Below are 15,054 nucleotides of genomic sequence, written 5' to 3' on the forward strand. Positions count from 1 at the left end.
ACTGGGAAAACAATTTTTTTTTCTAATTAACTTACCTATCTGTAATAAGCTCACTCTCAACATGCCTGGAACAAGCCTGTCAGGTCTGTAGTCTTATTTGCCCACCTGCTGTGCTGTGACCTTTCACCTCTCTGTGGGCTGTCTGATAAATAGGGGAGTGGTAGGAGCAACAGGACTGTGGTGGGTACAGCAAGTCTCTTGTGGTTTTCATAGAATCAGCTAAGCGGGGCAGCTGCTGGCTTCTTGTTATTGCTATGCTCCTGTAAATGCAGGTAGTGGGTCCACTTGTGGGGGTTTCCCTTCTGATTGGGTAGGGGTCCAACTCAGGGGACCTGTCACATAGCTATTATTCCTAATAGCCAAAAAGTGGACACAACCCAAAGGCCCATCAACTAATGAATGAACAAATGAGATATTACTTATCCATACAACAGAATGTAGTTGACTATAAAGAAATGAAGTGCTGGCACACACTACAGCATGGAAGGATCTCGGGGAATTCTGTGCTAAGAAATGAGCCAGCACAACAGACCACACAGTATATGATTCTATTTATAGGAAAGACCCAGAAGAGATGAATCCATACAGATAGAAAGTAGATTGGAGGTAGTCTGAGGTGGACAATGAGGCAGAAAGAAGGATTTCAGAGTGGTTTTTAAAGGAAATTGGGCTTCTTGTGGGGTGATTTAAAATGTTCTAGCCAGCCATAGGGGCACTGGTTTGTAATCCCAGCACTTTTGAAGGCTGAGGCAGAAAAATTGAAAGTTTGAGCCTAGTGTAAATAACTTAGCAACATGGAGAGACTCTTTCTCAAAATAAAAAAGGGCTAGGGATGTTATTGTAGATAGGTAAGTTGGTTGGATATCTTGTAGGCAGTTAGACAAGGCCAGTGCATGAGAAGCCAACATGGAGGACAACTGAGCCAACATGGAGGACAATCAAGACACAGTCACTGAAAGCCAGCATTGTAAAAGAAGAGAAACTACAACAGCCATGTGCTTCCCTTAAGGATGAATAGAAGTGATTGACATTCTAAATAGGTATCAATCACCTGGGTGGGGGACAAAGATCTTCCAAGAAAGATCCCTGACCCAGCCTTTTTCACTGAAAATCCTCATTCATTCCTTGTGTTCTTGCTATGTGACTTGTTTCCCCATTGGATCCCCATTTAATCAGTATTACCTAAGCAGCTATACTTGTCGTAATCTTATTGGTTGCTCATAGTTTTGTCCACCTTGTAACTTCTCATTGGATCAAATATTACCTAAGCAACTGTGCTTGTAATCTTACTAGTTGACTATAGTTTTTCCCACCTTGAACCCGCCTCACTTCATGGCTTTGTCCCATAAAACACCTTTGAGAAGTTGGGTGAGCGAGCAACCCACTTTCTGGTTCCCCTTCTGTCTCTCTTAGACAAAAGCTTTCTTTCTCTCAAAAAATTTTTTCTACTCTTAACCTCCCTTGTTCCTAGAATTCATTTTTTGATTTTAGAGAACACAAACTCGCGTTTCAGATACCTAGCAGGTTTGGGAGTTACATCTCTTCCTCCTGTATCAATGTAACTCAATGTGATAGCCCTGGGTTCAATCCCCAATTCCATAAAAAAAAAATAAATCTAAAATTGTGATGATAAATTTTGTAAGTACACTAAAAACCTCAGAGTTGCATATTTTAAATGGTTGAATTTTATAGTATGTGAATTACATTTTAATAAAATTATGTTTAAAAGATAGAGTCACTTAAGCCTTCAAAATGAAAGAGAAAGACCAAAACAGAAAGATATAGCAGCCCGGCATGGTGTTATATCCTTGTAACCTCAGGACTCTGGGTAGCTGAGGCAAGACGGCAAGTTCTAGTCTGGCCTGGGAAACTTGGGAGACTCTGTCTTGAAATTTAAAAAAAGGTGTGGGGAGGGGCGGCTAGGGATGTAGTTTAGTGTGAAGGCTCTAGGTTCAATTCTCCTACTAAAGCAAACACAAATAAAAAGAACCTAGCAGAAATAGAAACTGAAAGAAATTGAGCTGAAACAGAAGCACCTGAGGCAGGGATTTATTGGGGGAAAGAGCTGCCAGGCTGTCCCGAATGAGAGAGAGAGAGAGACAGAGACACACACACACACTAACTGGGTGAGGTTTATAAAGGGTTGCGTGGCAGGAGAGCATCACAGTGTTTGAGGATGTGTTGTATGGCTGGGGCAGGTGACAAAGTTTAAACTTATTGGTGGATGAGTAGGGGGGTGGGGTGGCAAGTTCAGTTCCACCGTCCTGGAGAGGAAATGGACCGATTATGAGAAGCAGGTGCCATTTTGAGTAACAGACCTCCCTGCGGCCATTTTGTCTAACAGAAACAATTAGAAAAGTAGTGGTGGAAGAAACACTTGAAATAACAGCTTAATGGTAAAGATAAATATTGAAGATATAAAACAAGAACAAATTAATTAGGAAATAAGAATGAACTTTTGGGAGTTAAAAAGAGTATCTAGCCCAGGCCTGGGGATTTAGCTCAGTGGTTCCACCACCTGCCTCCAAAGTGCAAGGCCCCAAGTTGGATCCCTGGCACCAAAAAAAAAGAATGTCTAGCCCAAAATTTAAGATAAACTTTAAAAATTTAGTATAAAATCCAAATGATAAAGTTAATAAAACTTCCAGAAAATGGAATAAGAAGAGGCACAGAGGATAGGGCATTGTGATATTGCAAACTATAAGTTTGGTCTTTGTACTCATTTCCTGGCACAACTACTAAAATCCTGGGAATCCTAAAATAAGTATCTTTTGTATGCTAATGAGAGGACCGGTAGCTCCAGGATGGGGCTGGTCACGAGAAAGACCAAGGCAAGATGAGAGGGTTGGGACTTTCAACGCTGCACCCCACACCTCTGGGTAGGAGAGGCTGAAGGTTAACTGCTCAACCGTGGCCCAGGATGGACTTAATCCTGTGTGTACAATGAGGCCTCAATGGGAGTTCAGAAGGACGAGGATGCCCACGGCTGAACACATGGGAGCTTGTGGAGGGCCGTGCTCCTGAAGAGGGCGCAGAAGCACCTGTCTCTTCCCCCACACTTTGCCCCATGCATCTCTTCACCTGCATCTTTTATAATAAACCTGTCAATGTGTTTCTTTGAGTTTTGGGAACCACTGAAGCGAGACAGTCGAACCCAAGGAGGGAGTTGTGGAAACCCTAATTTCTTGCCAGTTGGTCAGAAACTCCTGTGGAACAGTATGGGGCTTGTGACTGGCCTCTGATGCAGGGGACATTCTTGGGAACTGATCCTCAGCTTGTGGGGTCTGATGCTATTTCCAGGTAGCTGGTGTTAGAACGGAACTGGGTTAGTTAACACTTAGCTGGTGGGTGCTGCTACGGCTTGACTGCTTGCTAGTGGGGAGAAAGTCCCACACCTTTCGAGGTCTCCCATGTTGACTGTTGAAGGACCCTAGTTAGCAAGACAGACTCCCTATTGCTGCTGAACGACCCACCTTCCTGCCCTTTAGATGAACTCAGAAGGAGGAAGCTTAGACACCTCCTCCCCTTAGAGTCTCTTAGAAACAACAATGAATCAACTGTTGTTTGACAAATGTTCTAACAGCAGGATGTTCTGCTTCTGTGCCTTTTGCTTGCTTTGCTAGTTCTATCCCATAGGGGGGCCTAGAAACCGCTGGCCTCAAAGGTGTATAAAACATGTTAGTCTCCCCCGAGTCCAGGCTCGAGTCCGATGCTGGGCTCGGCCCGGCCGGTGACCAGCTCCTGTGTGGACTGAATACCGGGCTCTGGCTGCTTCTCTCTCACTGGGTACAACAACTGTTGTGGCCTAAATGTTGAGGGAAACAGACTTGGTCTTCGTGAGACTCCGACGACCCTAAGAGCCGCGGAGGGCCAGAGGAGGAGAGCCTGCCTGCAGCCAAAGGGGTTAAGGCTAGACGGCAGGGTCAAAGAGTGAGCGCGAAGATTTCCAAACTCTGAGGGCGCACTCTGGATGGAAGGCCCTGACAGTGTCTAGTGAAATGAATGAAAACAAGCTGTGTAGCAAGGAAGAGCGCCGTGAAGTGCATGCAGAGATGAGCCTGTATGCACGGCTGAGGCCACTCACACAGGACCAAAGATCAGAATGAACACAAGTCCCTCAAACTGCAGAGTGAGTTTTCACCCCAGAATTTATGCCTCCTCATATTTTGAGGCAAGTGGAAAAGGCTATTTTCATAAAAGCAGAGACTCAACATTTTTCCAGGCATAGATCAAGAAAAAGGAAGATGCGGTATTTGGCGAAAACAGGATCAAAGCCAGGAAAGAGACAAAGCGAGCTCCTGATGTTAGCTGTTTGTCAGGTTCAGAAAGCGGCTCATCCAGACTGCAGGAGGAGACAGATGAGGATTTGTGATCCTGGAAAACAGCCTGGTCTTGGACAGATCCATTACAGAAATTGGAAAGGAAAACAGGAGCTGTCCCTCCTCTTTCTTTTCCATCTTTTTCCCCCAACTGTCTTTTGTTACACTAAAAATAAGGAAAAACAAAATAAAACAACAAAACCAAATCTATAGGTTCGAAGCAAACAAAGCAAATTAAAGAAATAAGGTCATAGGTACAAGAGGACAAATGTTCGTACAAAAAAGGAACTCTATTGAAGTACATTATGCAGCTCAAAGACCTTCTCGCATGGTCTTAATAATATTCCTACTGATAACTGATTTTACCAAAAATTTTAGGAAAGAGAACTTGGAGTGAGATAGGAGAATGACCACAATGTGCAGAGGACAGAAGATATTTAAAATAAGTAAACAAAGAAATATCATTATAAATGTGTTTGTGACATAATAGAAATGCCAGAAGAAATAACATCGATGGTGAGAGTGGTTGTTTAGGGGCCAGGATATAGCTGGGGATGACTTTTCTTAGTAACATAACTTTTAAAAAACATATTATATTTATAAAATAAATGCATTTTAAGCAAAAAAGAAAGGATATTACCAATCCCCTAAACAGTGGTCTTCAAACTCGTTTTGTTAGCAGAGTGTTTTCTTCCCCAAAAAACATCTTATGAAGACTAAAAGCACAGCTGCTGTCACCCCGCCAGCTGCTGAGGCATCTCTTAGAAACCAGCTCTGAAGATAATGGTGAAAACCACAAATCTCCCCACGTTCTCATGTAACCAAATTTATACAAGTTTGGGGTTGAATGGAGGCCGAGGATTCCTTCCCCCAGGATTTCTTTTCCTATATGACCCGGCTGGTGGAATTTAAAAATAAAGCTAACAAAGGCATCAGTGAAGACCAAGGCATAAGACGACTGCGGATCTCCTTGATCACAGGGGCGCTGGAGGCAGGGGAAAGTGAAAGAGAGGTGAGACTGACAGAAAGTGAGGAAGGACAGGATGGAAGGAAGAAGAGGGGAAGGGAGGAGGTCGGCATTACCACACCAAGAGTGGCATGCAGGTTGAGCACAACTGCGCAGTTTGATTAACTGACAAGGTCTGCTCAAGCACCGAGATGGATTTTGAGGTTGAATCTGGGATTAGCCACGTGGTGTGCCTTGATTGGTGACATCTTGGGAGAGGGTAAGAATACCATGTGTCAGTTATTCTTGTCCTATCGGGCATTCTCCATCACCCAAGTGGGACGCTAGTTGCTTATACTCTGTCAATGCAAGGATTAAAGCAAAACTAGAGTGCTGTCCTCTTAGACCTGTGGTATTCCATCCCTGCTGGCAGGTGACGTCTTTGCCCTTGAGGATCTAAATAGAAATGAGAAGCCTGGATTTTGGTAACTGCCCAGGGATAATGGGGTGTCCCGTTCCCACTAGGGCAAGTGTGAGGAGGCCTCCTGGAGAGTAAGGATTGTACTTACCACTGCTCAGTGGTACTGAGGATGTCCCCTGGCAGGGGACACAGTGGGGAGAGAAGGCCTCCCACCCATCAGCATGAGCAGCAGTCTCCCTGACCCCAGGGGTCAAAGGCTGGGCCGGGACTTCCACCCTCTCAGGCAAGGAGGCAGCATGCCTGCCTCTCTCAGACAAAGCAATGCCCAGCTGGAAGATGTGATCCAGAGTCTCAGAAAACAGTATAAGTGTCTAGGTTTCCCTTGGGAATCTATCTGCAGGAAAAAGAATGAGCTCAAAACAGTAGAATGGTATCAACAGATGCCAACACTGACATGACAGAGCTATTAGAATTATAAAAGATTTAAAAATCTACCAACTATAAAAGAGGCTTCGGTGGAGCTGGCGTGGTGACACCCACCTGTAATTCCAGCACTTTGGAGGCTGAGACAGGAGGACTGTGAGTTGAAGGCCGCCTGGGTAACAGTGGGTTCTAGCCCAGCCTGAACTACATAGCCAGACCAGTCTCAAAGAAACAAAACAAAACAACAAAGGTTTCAGTGAGCAAGTACAAACACTCCAGGAACAAATGAAAATATAGGAAGACAGCAAAGCAGTAGAAACTATAAAAAGAACCAAATGGAAATTTCAGAACTAAAAAATAACTGAAAAGAAAACCTCAGTGGGTGGGTTTAAGAGCAGGATGGAAGGGCCAGAGGAAAGATTTAGTGAGTTGTAAGATCAGTTGAAATTACAAGAGAGAAAATGGAAAAAATTTAAAAAAGAGCCTCTGGTATTAAAACAAAAGATCTATTTTGTATAACTAGAGTATAGGAAGAGGGAGGGGGCAAGGGGATCAAAATGCTCTGGATGAAACAATGGCCGATAACCTACTGAAATCTTGAAGGCCGCTGCTGTGCAGCAACAGACTCGGCTGCACCAGGCCCAGGCGGCACCGGGGCCGCGCCTCTAGGAACTCCAGGCCCCCGCGCCTGGATGGGGACCGCAGGGTGTGAGGCGGCCCGGTGGAGAGCGGAGGGCTGCGCCTGCTGCCCGCTCTGGCTCCTGCAACTCCACCCGCAGCCCCACGGGGCCGCAATGGAGGGATGGCAGGGCATGTGGCGCTGAGTCTGGCAGTGCCCGGGCCTTGACGCACCCCATCAAAGTGACACAAGAACCACTTACATAGCCAACAGGTTTCCTCAGAACAGCCTTTACACACCTCAGAAATTTATAGATAACTGGATAACTTCACCTAAGTACACTGTGTGGAATTTTGTTCCAAAAATTTTATTTGAACAATTCCGAAGAGTGGCAAGCTCTTGTTTTATTATATTCTTGGTTCAGCTTATGATTGACACACATACCAGTCCAATTACCAGTGGACTTCCATTATTCTTTGTGATAACAGTAACCACCATAAAGCAGGGATATGAAGACTGTTTATGACATAACTCAGATAATGAAGCAAATGGAGCTCCTGTTTATGTTGTTCAAAGTGGTACCCCTGTGAAAACTAGATCAAAAAACATTTGGGTGGGTGATATTGTTCGCATAGCCAAAGATGAAATCTTCCCTGCAGAGTTGGTACTTCTTTCCTTGGATTGACTTTGTGGTTCATGTCACATTACAACTGCTAGTGTGAATGGAGAAATAAACCTAAAGACACATGTGGCAGTTCCAGAAACAGCCATTACAGGCAGTTCCCAATTTGGACAGTCCTGTAGCTGTGAATGCCAGCAACCGGAAGCAGATTTCTACAGATTCATGTGATGAATGATAATAACTCAGCAAATGGAAGAAATTTTAAGGCCTCTAGGGCCAGAGAATCTCTTACTTCATGGAACCAGATTAAAAAACTTGAAATACATTTTTGGTGTTGTTGTATACACCAGAATGCAAACTAAGATGGCATTAAATTATAAGAACAAGTCACAGAAAACCCCACTGTGGAAAAAAATTCAATGAACACATTTTTGATAATATGTCTAATAATCTTTATTTCTGAAGCTATCATCAGTACTTGAAAAATACATAGCAAACTGAAGAAAATAGGATAAACCTTGGTATAACCAAAAGACAGAACATCAAAGATATAGTAGTAAGATTCTGAGATTTATTTCTGATTTCCTTGCTTTTCTGATACTCTACAGTTTCATCATTCCAATTTCATTATATGTAACAGTTGTAATGCAGAAATTTCTTAGATTATTTTTTATTGGCTGGGCTCTTGATCTCTGTCATGAGGAATCAAATCAGAAAGCTCAAGTCAGTACTTCCGATTTGAATGAAGAACTTGGACAGGTGGACTATGTGTTTACAGATAAAACTGAAACACTGACAGAATATGAGATGCAGTTCTGGAAATGTTCAATTAATGGCATAAAATACCAAGAAATCAGTGGTAAGACTTGTACCTGAAGGACCAACACCTGACTCTTCAGAAGGAAACTTTTCTTAGTGGTTTATCCTACCTTAGCAGCTTAGCCCATCTTACAAGGTAATTCTGAAGACATTATGGAAATTAAAATACTTGGAAAACTGGAATGGTAAAAACTGCTTCATGTTCTGGAATTTGATTCAGATTGTAGGAGAATGAATGTAATTGTTTAAGCATGTTCAGGTAAGAAGCTTTTATTTGCTAAAGGAGCAGAATTCTTCCTAATTCTTCCTAATTGCATAGGTGGAAAAATAGAGAAAACCAGAATTCATGTAGACAAATTTGCTTTGAAAGGGCTAAGAACTCTGTGTTTAGCTTATAGACAGTTTACACCTAAAGATTATGAGAAGACAGATGCTTTTTTGAAGCCAGGACTGCCTTGCAGCAGTGGGAAGAGAAACTGCTGAAGTCTTCCAGTTCATAGAGAAAGACCTGATATTACTTGGGGCTACAGCAGAAGACAGATTACAAGATAAAAGTTCGAGAAACTATTGAAGCGTTGAAAATAGCTGGTAGCAAAGTATGGGTACTTACTGGAGATAAACATGAAACCACTGTTAGTGTGAGTTTATCATGTGAACATCTTCATAGAATTATGAACATCCTTGAACTTGTTTTGTTTTGTTTTGGTTTTGGTACCAGGGATCGAACTCGAGACCTTGCGCTTGCGAGGCAGGTGGTATCACCACTAAGCTAAAACCCCGGCCTGCCATCCTTGAACTTATTAACCGGAATTCAGACAACAAATGCACTGAACAGGTGAAGCAGCTTGCCAGAAGAACTGGGATCATGTAACTCAGTATGGGCTGGTAGTGGATGGGACCAGGCTATCTATTACACTCAGGAAGCATGAAAATCTATTTATGGAAGTTTGCAGAAATTGTTCGGCTGTATCATGCTGTCGTATGGCACCACTGCAGAAAGCAAAAGTATGTATATATTATAAAAACTTCCATTAAGATATTTAGATCTAAGAGTATCCGCTAAAGATTAATGCCTTACATAGCTTCATTTGGTGGTATGCAATATATGACTCTTAATCTAGGAATCAGTCACTTCCTGTACTATGAATTTTAGCCATGTACATTAGACTTAGAGAATTCTCAGAGTAAATACTCAAGTTTCAAATATTCATAATGACCTAGAAAGTCTATATTGTTTAGCAGTTGTGGTATTGCTGAAACACGAATTTGAACTGTAGTAACTAATATTTTCATTACTTAACAAGCGAAGGACTCAGAAGCTTGAATTCCTCTGCACCTTGAGGTGGTTCTGTTGATCACAGCTTATTCTTCCATCTTGAAATAGTAATTCTTTGTTAAAAGTGGCTATCAAGCGCAAGCAGAAAGTTGAAAGCCAGTTAACTTGTAAAGTTGCACATAAGAAATACTTATATTTTAGCTACCTAAGTGAAAGTATATACACATTATTTTGTAATTTCACATTTGGAATTTGAGGTCTTAGCACGTATCCTTTACAAATATCCTATGCGATGCACATCTGAATACTACTGATTGTTTCACATATACATCTAATAACTTCTTCATCCATTTTTTTTTTGGCTTCATGGAATTTTGTTATAGTGCCTTTATTGTAATTACTGTATCCTAGACTATGGAGACTAATACTAAGCCCAAACAAAACCAATGCTTAGGCATTTAATACAAGTACATTCAAGAGTTCCACAGAAAACTGTTTTAATATTGGTTGCTTTAAAAAAAACCCTTCAGATTGTGTTTATTATAAGGGACTACAATGGTCTTTCTTTTATATCAAATAAGAAGTACAATTTCTTGAGAAAACAAACAACAAAAACACAAAATAATGCTGAGCTGAGCATAATATTGTTTACAAATAAGCACTTAACAGCAAAGCTCTGGATGATTATGCTAGAATTTGCTGATATAAAACAGTGCTGGGCATGGTGACACACATCTGTAATCCCAGCACTCGGGAGGCTGAGGCAGGAGGATCACCTCAAATTCGAGGTCAGCCTGGGCTACATAATGAATTCAGAGCCAGCCTGAACTACAAAATGAGACCCTGTCTCAAACAAACAAACAAAAAAACAGTTACCAAGACTATGTGAGATAATGTATGTTAATTAGGTAACTGTTCCTCTATACATACTTCAAAACATCATATTATACCTGGTAAATATAATTTTGTATGTCAATGTAAAAAGAGGTAGTTAGTGAGGTATTATGTTTGGTTTATAAATGATATTCGGAGGAAATAGTATGAATTGGATAAGCTCTATTTTGAAAATTTGCCACTTGGGCTGGGATATATCTCAGCAATAGAGTTCTTGCCTAGAATATATGAAAACTCTGAGTTCCATCCCCAGCACTGTACTGAAAGAAAAAAAAAAGGCAACTGAAAAATGGTTTAGACCACAAAAGATTCAGGGGCTTGCTGTGCTGGCTAATGTTTGTATCTTTACTATTTGCCTTTAGATTTAGCAAGAAACACACAGCATACAAATGTGAAGGAGGAAGCTGGGAAAGAATGGAGCAAGCTATTTCTTTCCTAGTGGATCCCAGTCACATCTGACCAGGACTCACAGGAGCTGAAGTCAGGCCGGCTATGCTGCTGCAACCCTCTGCTCAGAGCCTTTCTCTCCCTTGTCATCCAGCAGAAACAGTCAAGGAGTCTCTCAGGACTCTGGTATCTGGCCCAAAGCCCAAGTGCACTAGCTCACTTTAACTGAGCATCTTTGCATCAGTTCCTCTCACCGCCAAGTCCCATGGGATGGATCCTGCTGCAAGAGCTTGTAGCAAGCAGTGACCAAAGCTTTGTCCTGAGAAAAACATCACTTTGTCCCTCAAAGTTTCTCACAGCAAAACCCCTGGGAAACAGCTCCACTGAGGAGTCAGCCCTGGCATTCGGGGCACATCTAGCAAAATGTGCAGGAGGGCTGAGGGGAGGCTCCCTAATCCACACAGGGAGTTCTGGCAGTAATGATCACAAATGCAGCAGCCAATGCATGGTGGTGCACACCGGAAATCCCAGCACTCTGGGAGGCTGAGGCAGGAGGATCTGAAGTTCAAGCTCAGTCTGGCAATTTAGCAACTTAGCAAGACTGTCTCAAAATAAAAAATAAAAAATGGTGGTAGGGATGTAACTTAGCATAAAGGCTCTGTTCAACCCCCAGCACCATAAAACAAAAAAACCACACGCACACATACACCCTCAAGCACACCTTTTGACTTAGCAATTCCACCTTCAGCGATCTGTATTGCAGATTTACTTTCACATACATAATTATGGTAACAAGTTCATTTATTCTAACAATATAATAGGAAATGATCAGAAACAACTAATTATGAGTACCAGACTGGTTTGATTATGCCTTCTCAATGGAATACTATATGGTAAAAATAAAGAATGAAGAGATCTGGAGATGCAGCTCAGTGGCAGAGTACTTGCCTGGCACGTAGGGAGCCCTACCCAGCAAACAACACAAAAGTTTCCATATTGATACAGTTGCCAACACACATTGCCCAGTGAAGAAAACAGATGCAAAAAAATCCCAAAAATGTACATAATATTCTATTTCTGTAAGTGGCAAAAAAATAGGCATTTCCTTATGATGTGTACTACATATAATTTTATTTCAGGATTCACAACTACTATCATTTGTCTTCAGGGAGATGAAAATGATTGGAAATTAAGTAGGAAACTTTTCTTTCCTTTTATATTTTCATTTTTAAAACATGTGAATGCACCCATTCAAAAGACTAGCCCAAAGTAAACTAGATTTTCCACATTTCTTAATACCGTCATCATTATTTTTAACCATTTTAGGCAGAAGTTTGTACCCTGTGCTTGTCCTATTTCACTGTGTTATGATGTAGGGAAATTAGCTCCTAGTTATGACTTATCAACTACCATATATACTTGTTACCCTGCTTAATCCATTCAACAATCCTAAAGAGGCATATTTTGTCATTTTACGGAAGAGAAAGTGTCATTGCACAACAGCTGGTGTGGACTCTGCTTTCCCACATCCTGAGCCCTTCCTTCCTAAGATGAAGCCTGTTGGGGAGGAGCATTTCCCTACCTCTGGTGATAGTGGCTCTGTCAGCAGCTCGCAGACCTGGCTATGTGTGAATCACCAGGGGCGAGGGGGTTTGCAACATGCTGGTAACAGCAAGATTCAAATTCCAACACACGACGCCAACCACAGAATTTGGATTCAAAGTTTTAATAATAAATTGTGCCAATAGAAGCTTTTCAAAGGCAATGATATATCAATAAATAATAGTTAAACTGAGTTCCTGAGAAAGAACCTACCACATAAAAGTATGTCAGAGAGCTGTAAATAACAACATGGCTATTACTATAAAATAGCAAAAATACTGTAAGTCACAATACAAGCTCAGCAGACCTCAGAATATGCCATTCATACAAATGTAAACCAGTACACAGAATGTTTTTTAGACATTGATAAACTTATAAGTGTTGTTGCCTAGATATTTAATAATGAATACATTATGTTAAAAATTTTAAGGAAAATATGTGGAATAATATAATGAAAAATAGGATGCATCAGATCTTTTAAAAAGCAAAAAGGAATTGAATTTTTACTCAAATATAAATCACTTTAAATAGAAACCATACTAATTTGAAATAAGGAATATTTTGTGTGTTTATCTATATAGTCATATATACACCAATATTCTAGGAAAATATGTATGGCTTGTTTTTATTCCAATGTCACTTTGAAGAATCTTTGTTTTTTTACACAAAAGCTAGAAAAACTTGGTATTATTTAAATCAAGTTGAGATTTGACATTTCAAAGCACACTAAAAACAAGGCAAAAGTTGATAAGTTTATTTAATTCAGCGTGGCAACCTCTCAGCTGCCTAAGACAATAAAAGGAATAACGTTCATGTAACCGTTCAGTGTGGGCAGTCTGTCAGTAAAACACTAAGTAGTAGGGTCCTTATTGAATTCCACATACCAGCTACATCAAGAATGAGAGCGCAGACTGACTGGAGAAATGGACCTAGGTCCATGATTAACTTCAATGTTTTGGCATAGCTGAATTAATCCCTTTTAATGTATAAAGTTTGCTGCATGACAAACATTTACATTTGTTCCCCAAAGAATCCAATCATACCCAAGACACACTTACATACTTAAACACACACACACACACACACACTCTCACATGCATGCACATACAAATCACTTCTCAATTACACATCTGCATTTCTTTAACAAAACAGCAAGGGATACAATCACAGGAAAGACATCACCCACATAAAACGTTATCAGCACGCTGTCTAGAATACCTCATTTAAAAACACTCAGTAAAAATGTATTCACAGGACCTGCTGTGAACGGCAAGACATGGTAATTTTATAATAGAAAAATCCTGCTCATGCAGTACAGTACTTCCCACACACCAGACACCTGAAACCACACCCCACATCATTACTTTGCTCACACTTTGTTATAGTACTATAATATGCAAAAAAACAACACAAAAGCAGCTTTTAACATTATATCACAATTTTGAAATGTGGGAACAAATACAAACAAAAACCATTGGGTGGATAAAATGGTCTCCGTGACACCTCAGCAGAGCATCATCTTTTTCAAACATTATTGCACAGAGATTTCTTATCACATGTTCTTCAGTTTTTCTGTCTTCCGAATGTGAGTAAGTGCTATGGCTAAGATACAAATGTAGAAAATAACAGCAGCATGATTTGTCAAAGTTAATCCCTATAATTTAGTAAGAAAAAATGGTTATCAACACAATAAGTGCTTTCTAAACTGTACTAAATTTTTAAAAACATTGTTTTAATGCAGTGAAGGGCCCCAAAAGCCGATTCAAAGCCATGCTGACCCTCCCTGCCGCCCATCAGCCAGAACCTCGAAATGAAAATCTGCTAGACTTGAGTACTTTCTTTTAAAACGTTTCTTGGGGATTTCTTGGTGAAGAGCAGAATTTCAAATGATGTACTCAGTCACCTAGGTGGAAACAAGGCTGCCTCAGGCTTCCCATCGACCACGTAGGAACCAGCTGGGCCCCTGCCCTTCCAAGACGCAGGCGTGGGCCTGTGGTCAGGTCTACACGTACACCGGCTGGCAGCCCTCGGTCTGATCCACCAGATCGGAGCTGTCTAGATCTGAGCTCTCAGAGTGTGAGGTCTCTGCTCCTGGAGGCTTTGGGCACCGGAAGGGGTACCCGTTATCATCAAAGAACCTCCGGAAGGTGAACTCATAAAATGCATGTTCAGGGTGCTTATTACTGGGGGAAGTGAGTGTGTCCCAGGCCTGGGCGCTGCCTTCGCTGTTCTCATTCCAAGGGCTCTCTTCATCCACGGGGTCAAAGTTTGAGGTGTCCATGGGGTGGCTGATGGTGGGGACGTAGGGGGCTGGCTGCTTCCGGATGTCGCTGGAGAAGTCGATGGTGCTGAAGAATGGGTGGCCCTTCAGGTCGTCGGCCCCATCCCTCCCCAGGCGGCAGTCGGCCGAGCAGCACAGTCTGGTGATGAGGTCCCTGGCCTCGGGGCTCAGCTTCACCTGGGCCGGAATGTGGAGCGTGCTCTCCCAGTTTATCACCTGCAGACAACAGAACCAAGGGTTTGGCTTCTCTTTGTGACTAGGCCAAGGTGGGATGAGTCTCAGTACACAATGGCGTGACGAGGGGCAGTTAGATGAGGGCACGGAAAGAGCAGCTGTTGGTCTGAGCCCCTCTAAAAAGTCAGTGAGGTTTTAGGAGGTGGCTTCCGGCCCAAGGAACAGGATAATGAAGTTGAATGCAGACAAAATGATACTAATTTTCTTCTGT

The 15,054-nt window shown here is 41.8% G+C and overlaps 1 protein-coding gene and 2 pseudogenes across 4 annotated transcripts in view; 2 read left to right on the plus strand and 1 right to left on the minus strand.

Moving 5' to 3' along the window:
* The first annotated feature begins 5,166 nt into the window (after positions 1-5,166).
* LOC147821731 (phospholipid-transporting ATPase IF pseudogene) lies at positions 5,167-13,506 on the plus strand (annotated as a pseudogene). The gene is made up of 2 exons (XR_015446612.1): positions 5,167-5,347; positions 6,935-13,506. The product of XR_015446612.1 is annotated as a phospholipid-transporting ATPase IF pseudogene (transcript).
* Positions 8,311-13,506, plus strand: LOC110343921 (phospholipid-transporting ATPase IF pseudogene; annotated as a pseudogene). Its single transcript, XR_002386185.2, has 2 exons — positions 8,311-9,174; positions 10,702-13,506. The product of XR_002386185.2 is annotated as a phospholipid-transporting ATPase IF pseudogene (transcript).
* Lats2 (large tumor suppressor kinase 2) overlaps positions 12,437-15,054 on the minus strand; it is a 68,117-nt gene continuing 65,499 nt past the window's right edge. For both annotated transcript variants that reach the window (XM_004854865.4, XM_004854867.4), the window contains one exon: positions 12,437-14,825. In XM_004854865.4, the coding sequence (XP_004854922.1) occupies positions 14,331-14,825 (495 nt within the window). In that variant the 3' untranslated portion in view covers positions 12,437-14,330. The remainder of the gene's footprint in view (positions 14,826-15,054) is intronic.

Source organism: Heterocephalus glaber, unplaced genomic scaffold, assembly GCF_053883595.1.
Source record: "Heterocephalus glaber isolate CG9 unplaced genomic scaffold, H.glaber_assembly_v1.0 deba00001719, whole genome shotgun sequence".
NCBI classification, from domain to species: domain Eukaryota; kingdom Metazoa; phylum Chordata; class Mammalia; order Rodentia; family Bathyergidae; genus Heterocephalus; species Heterocephalus glaber.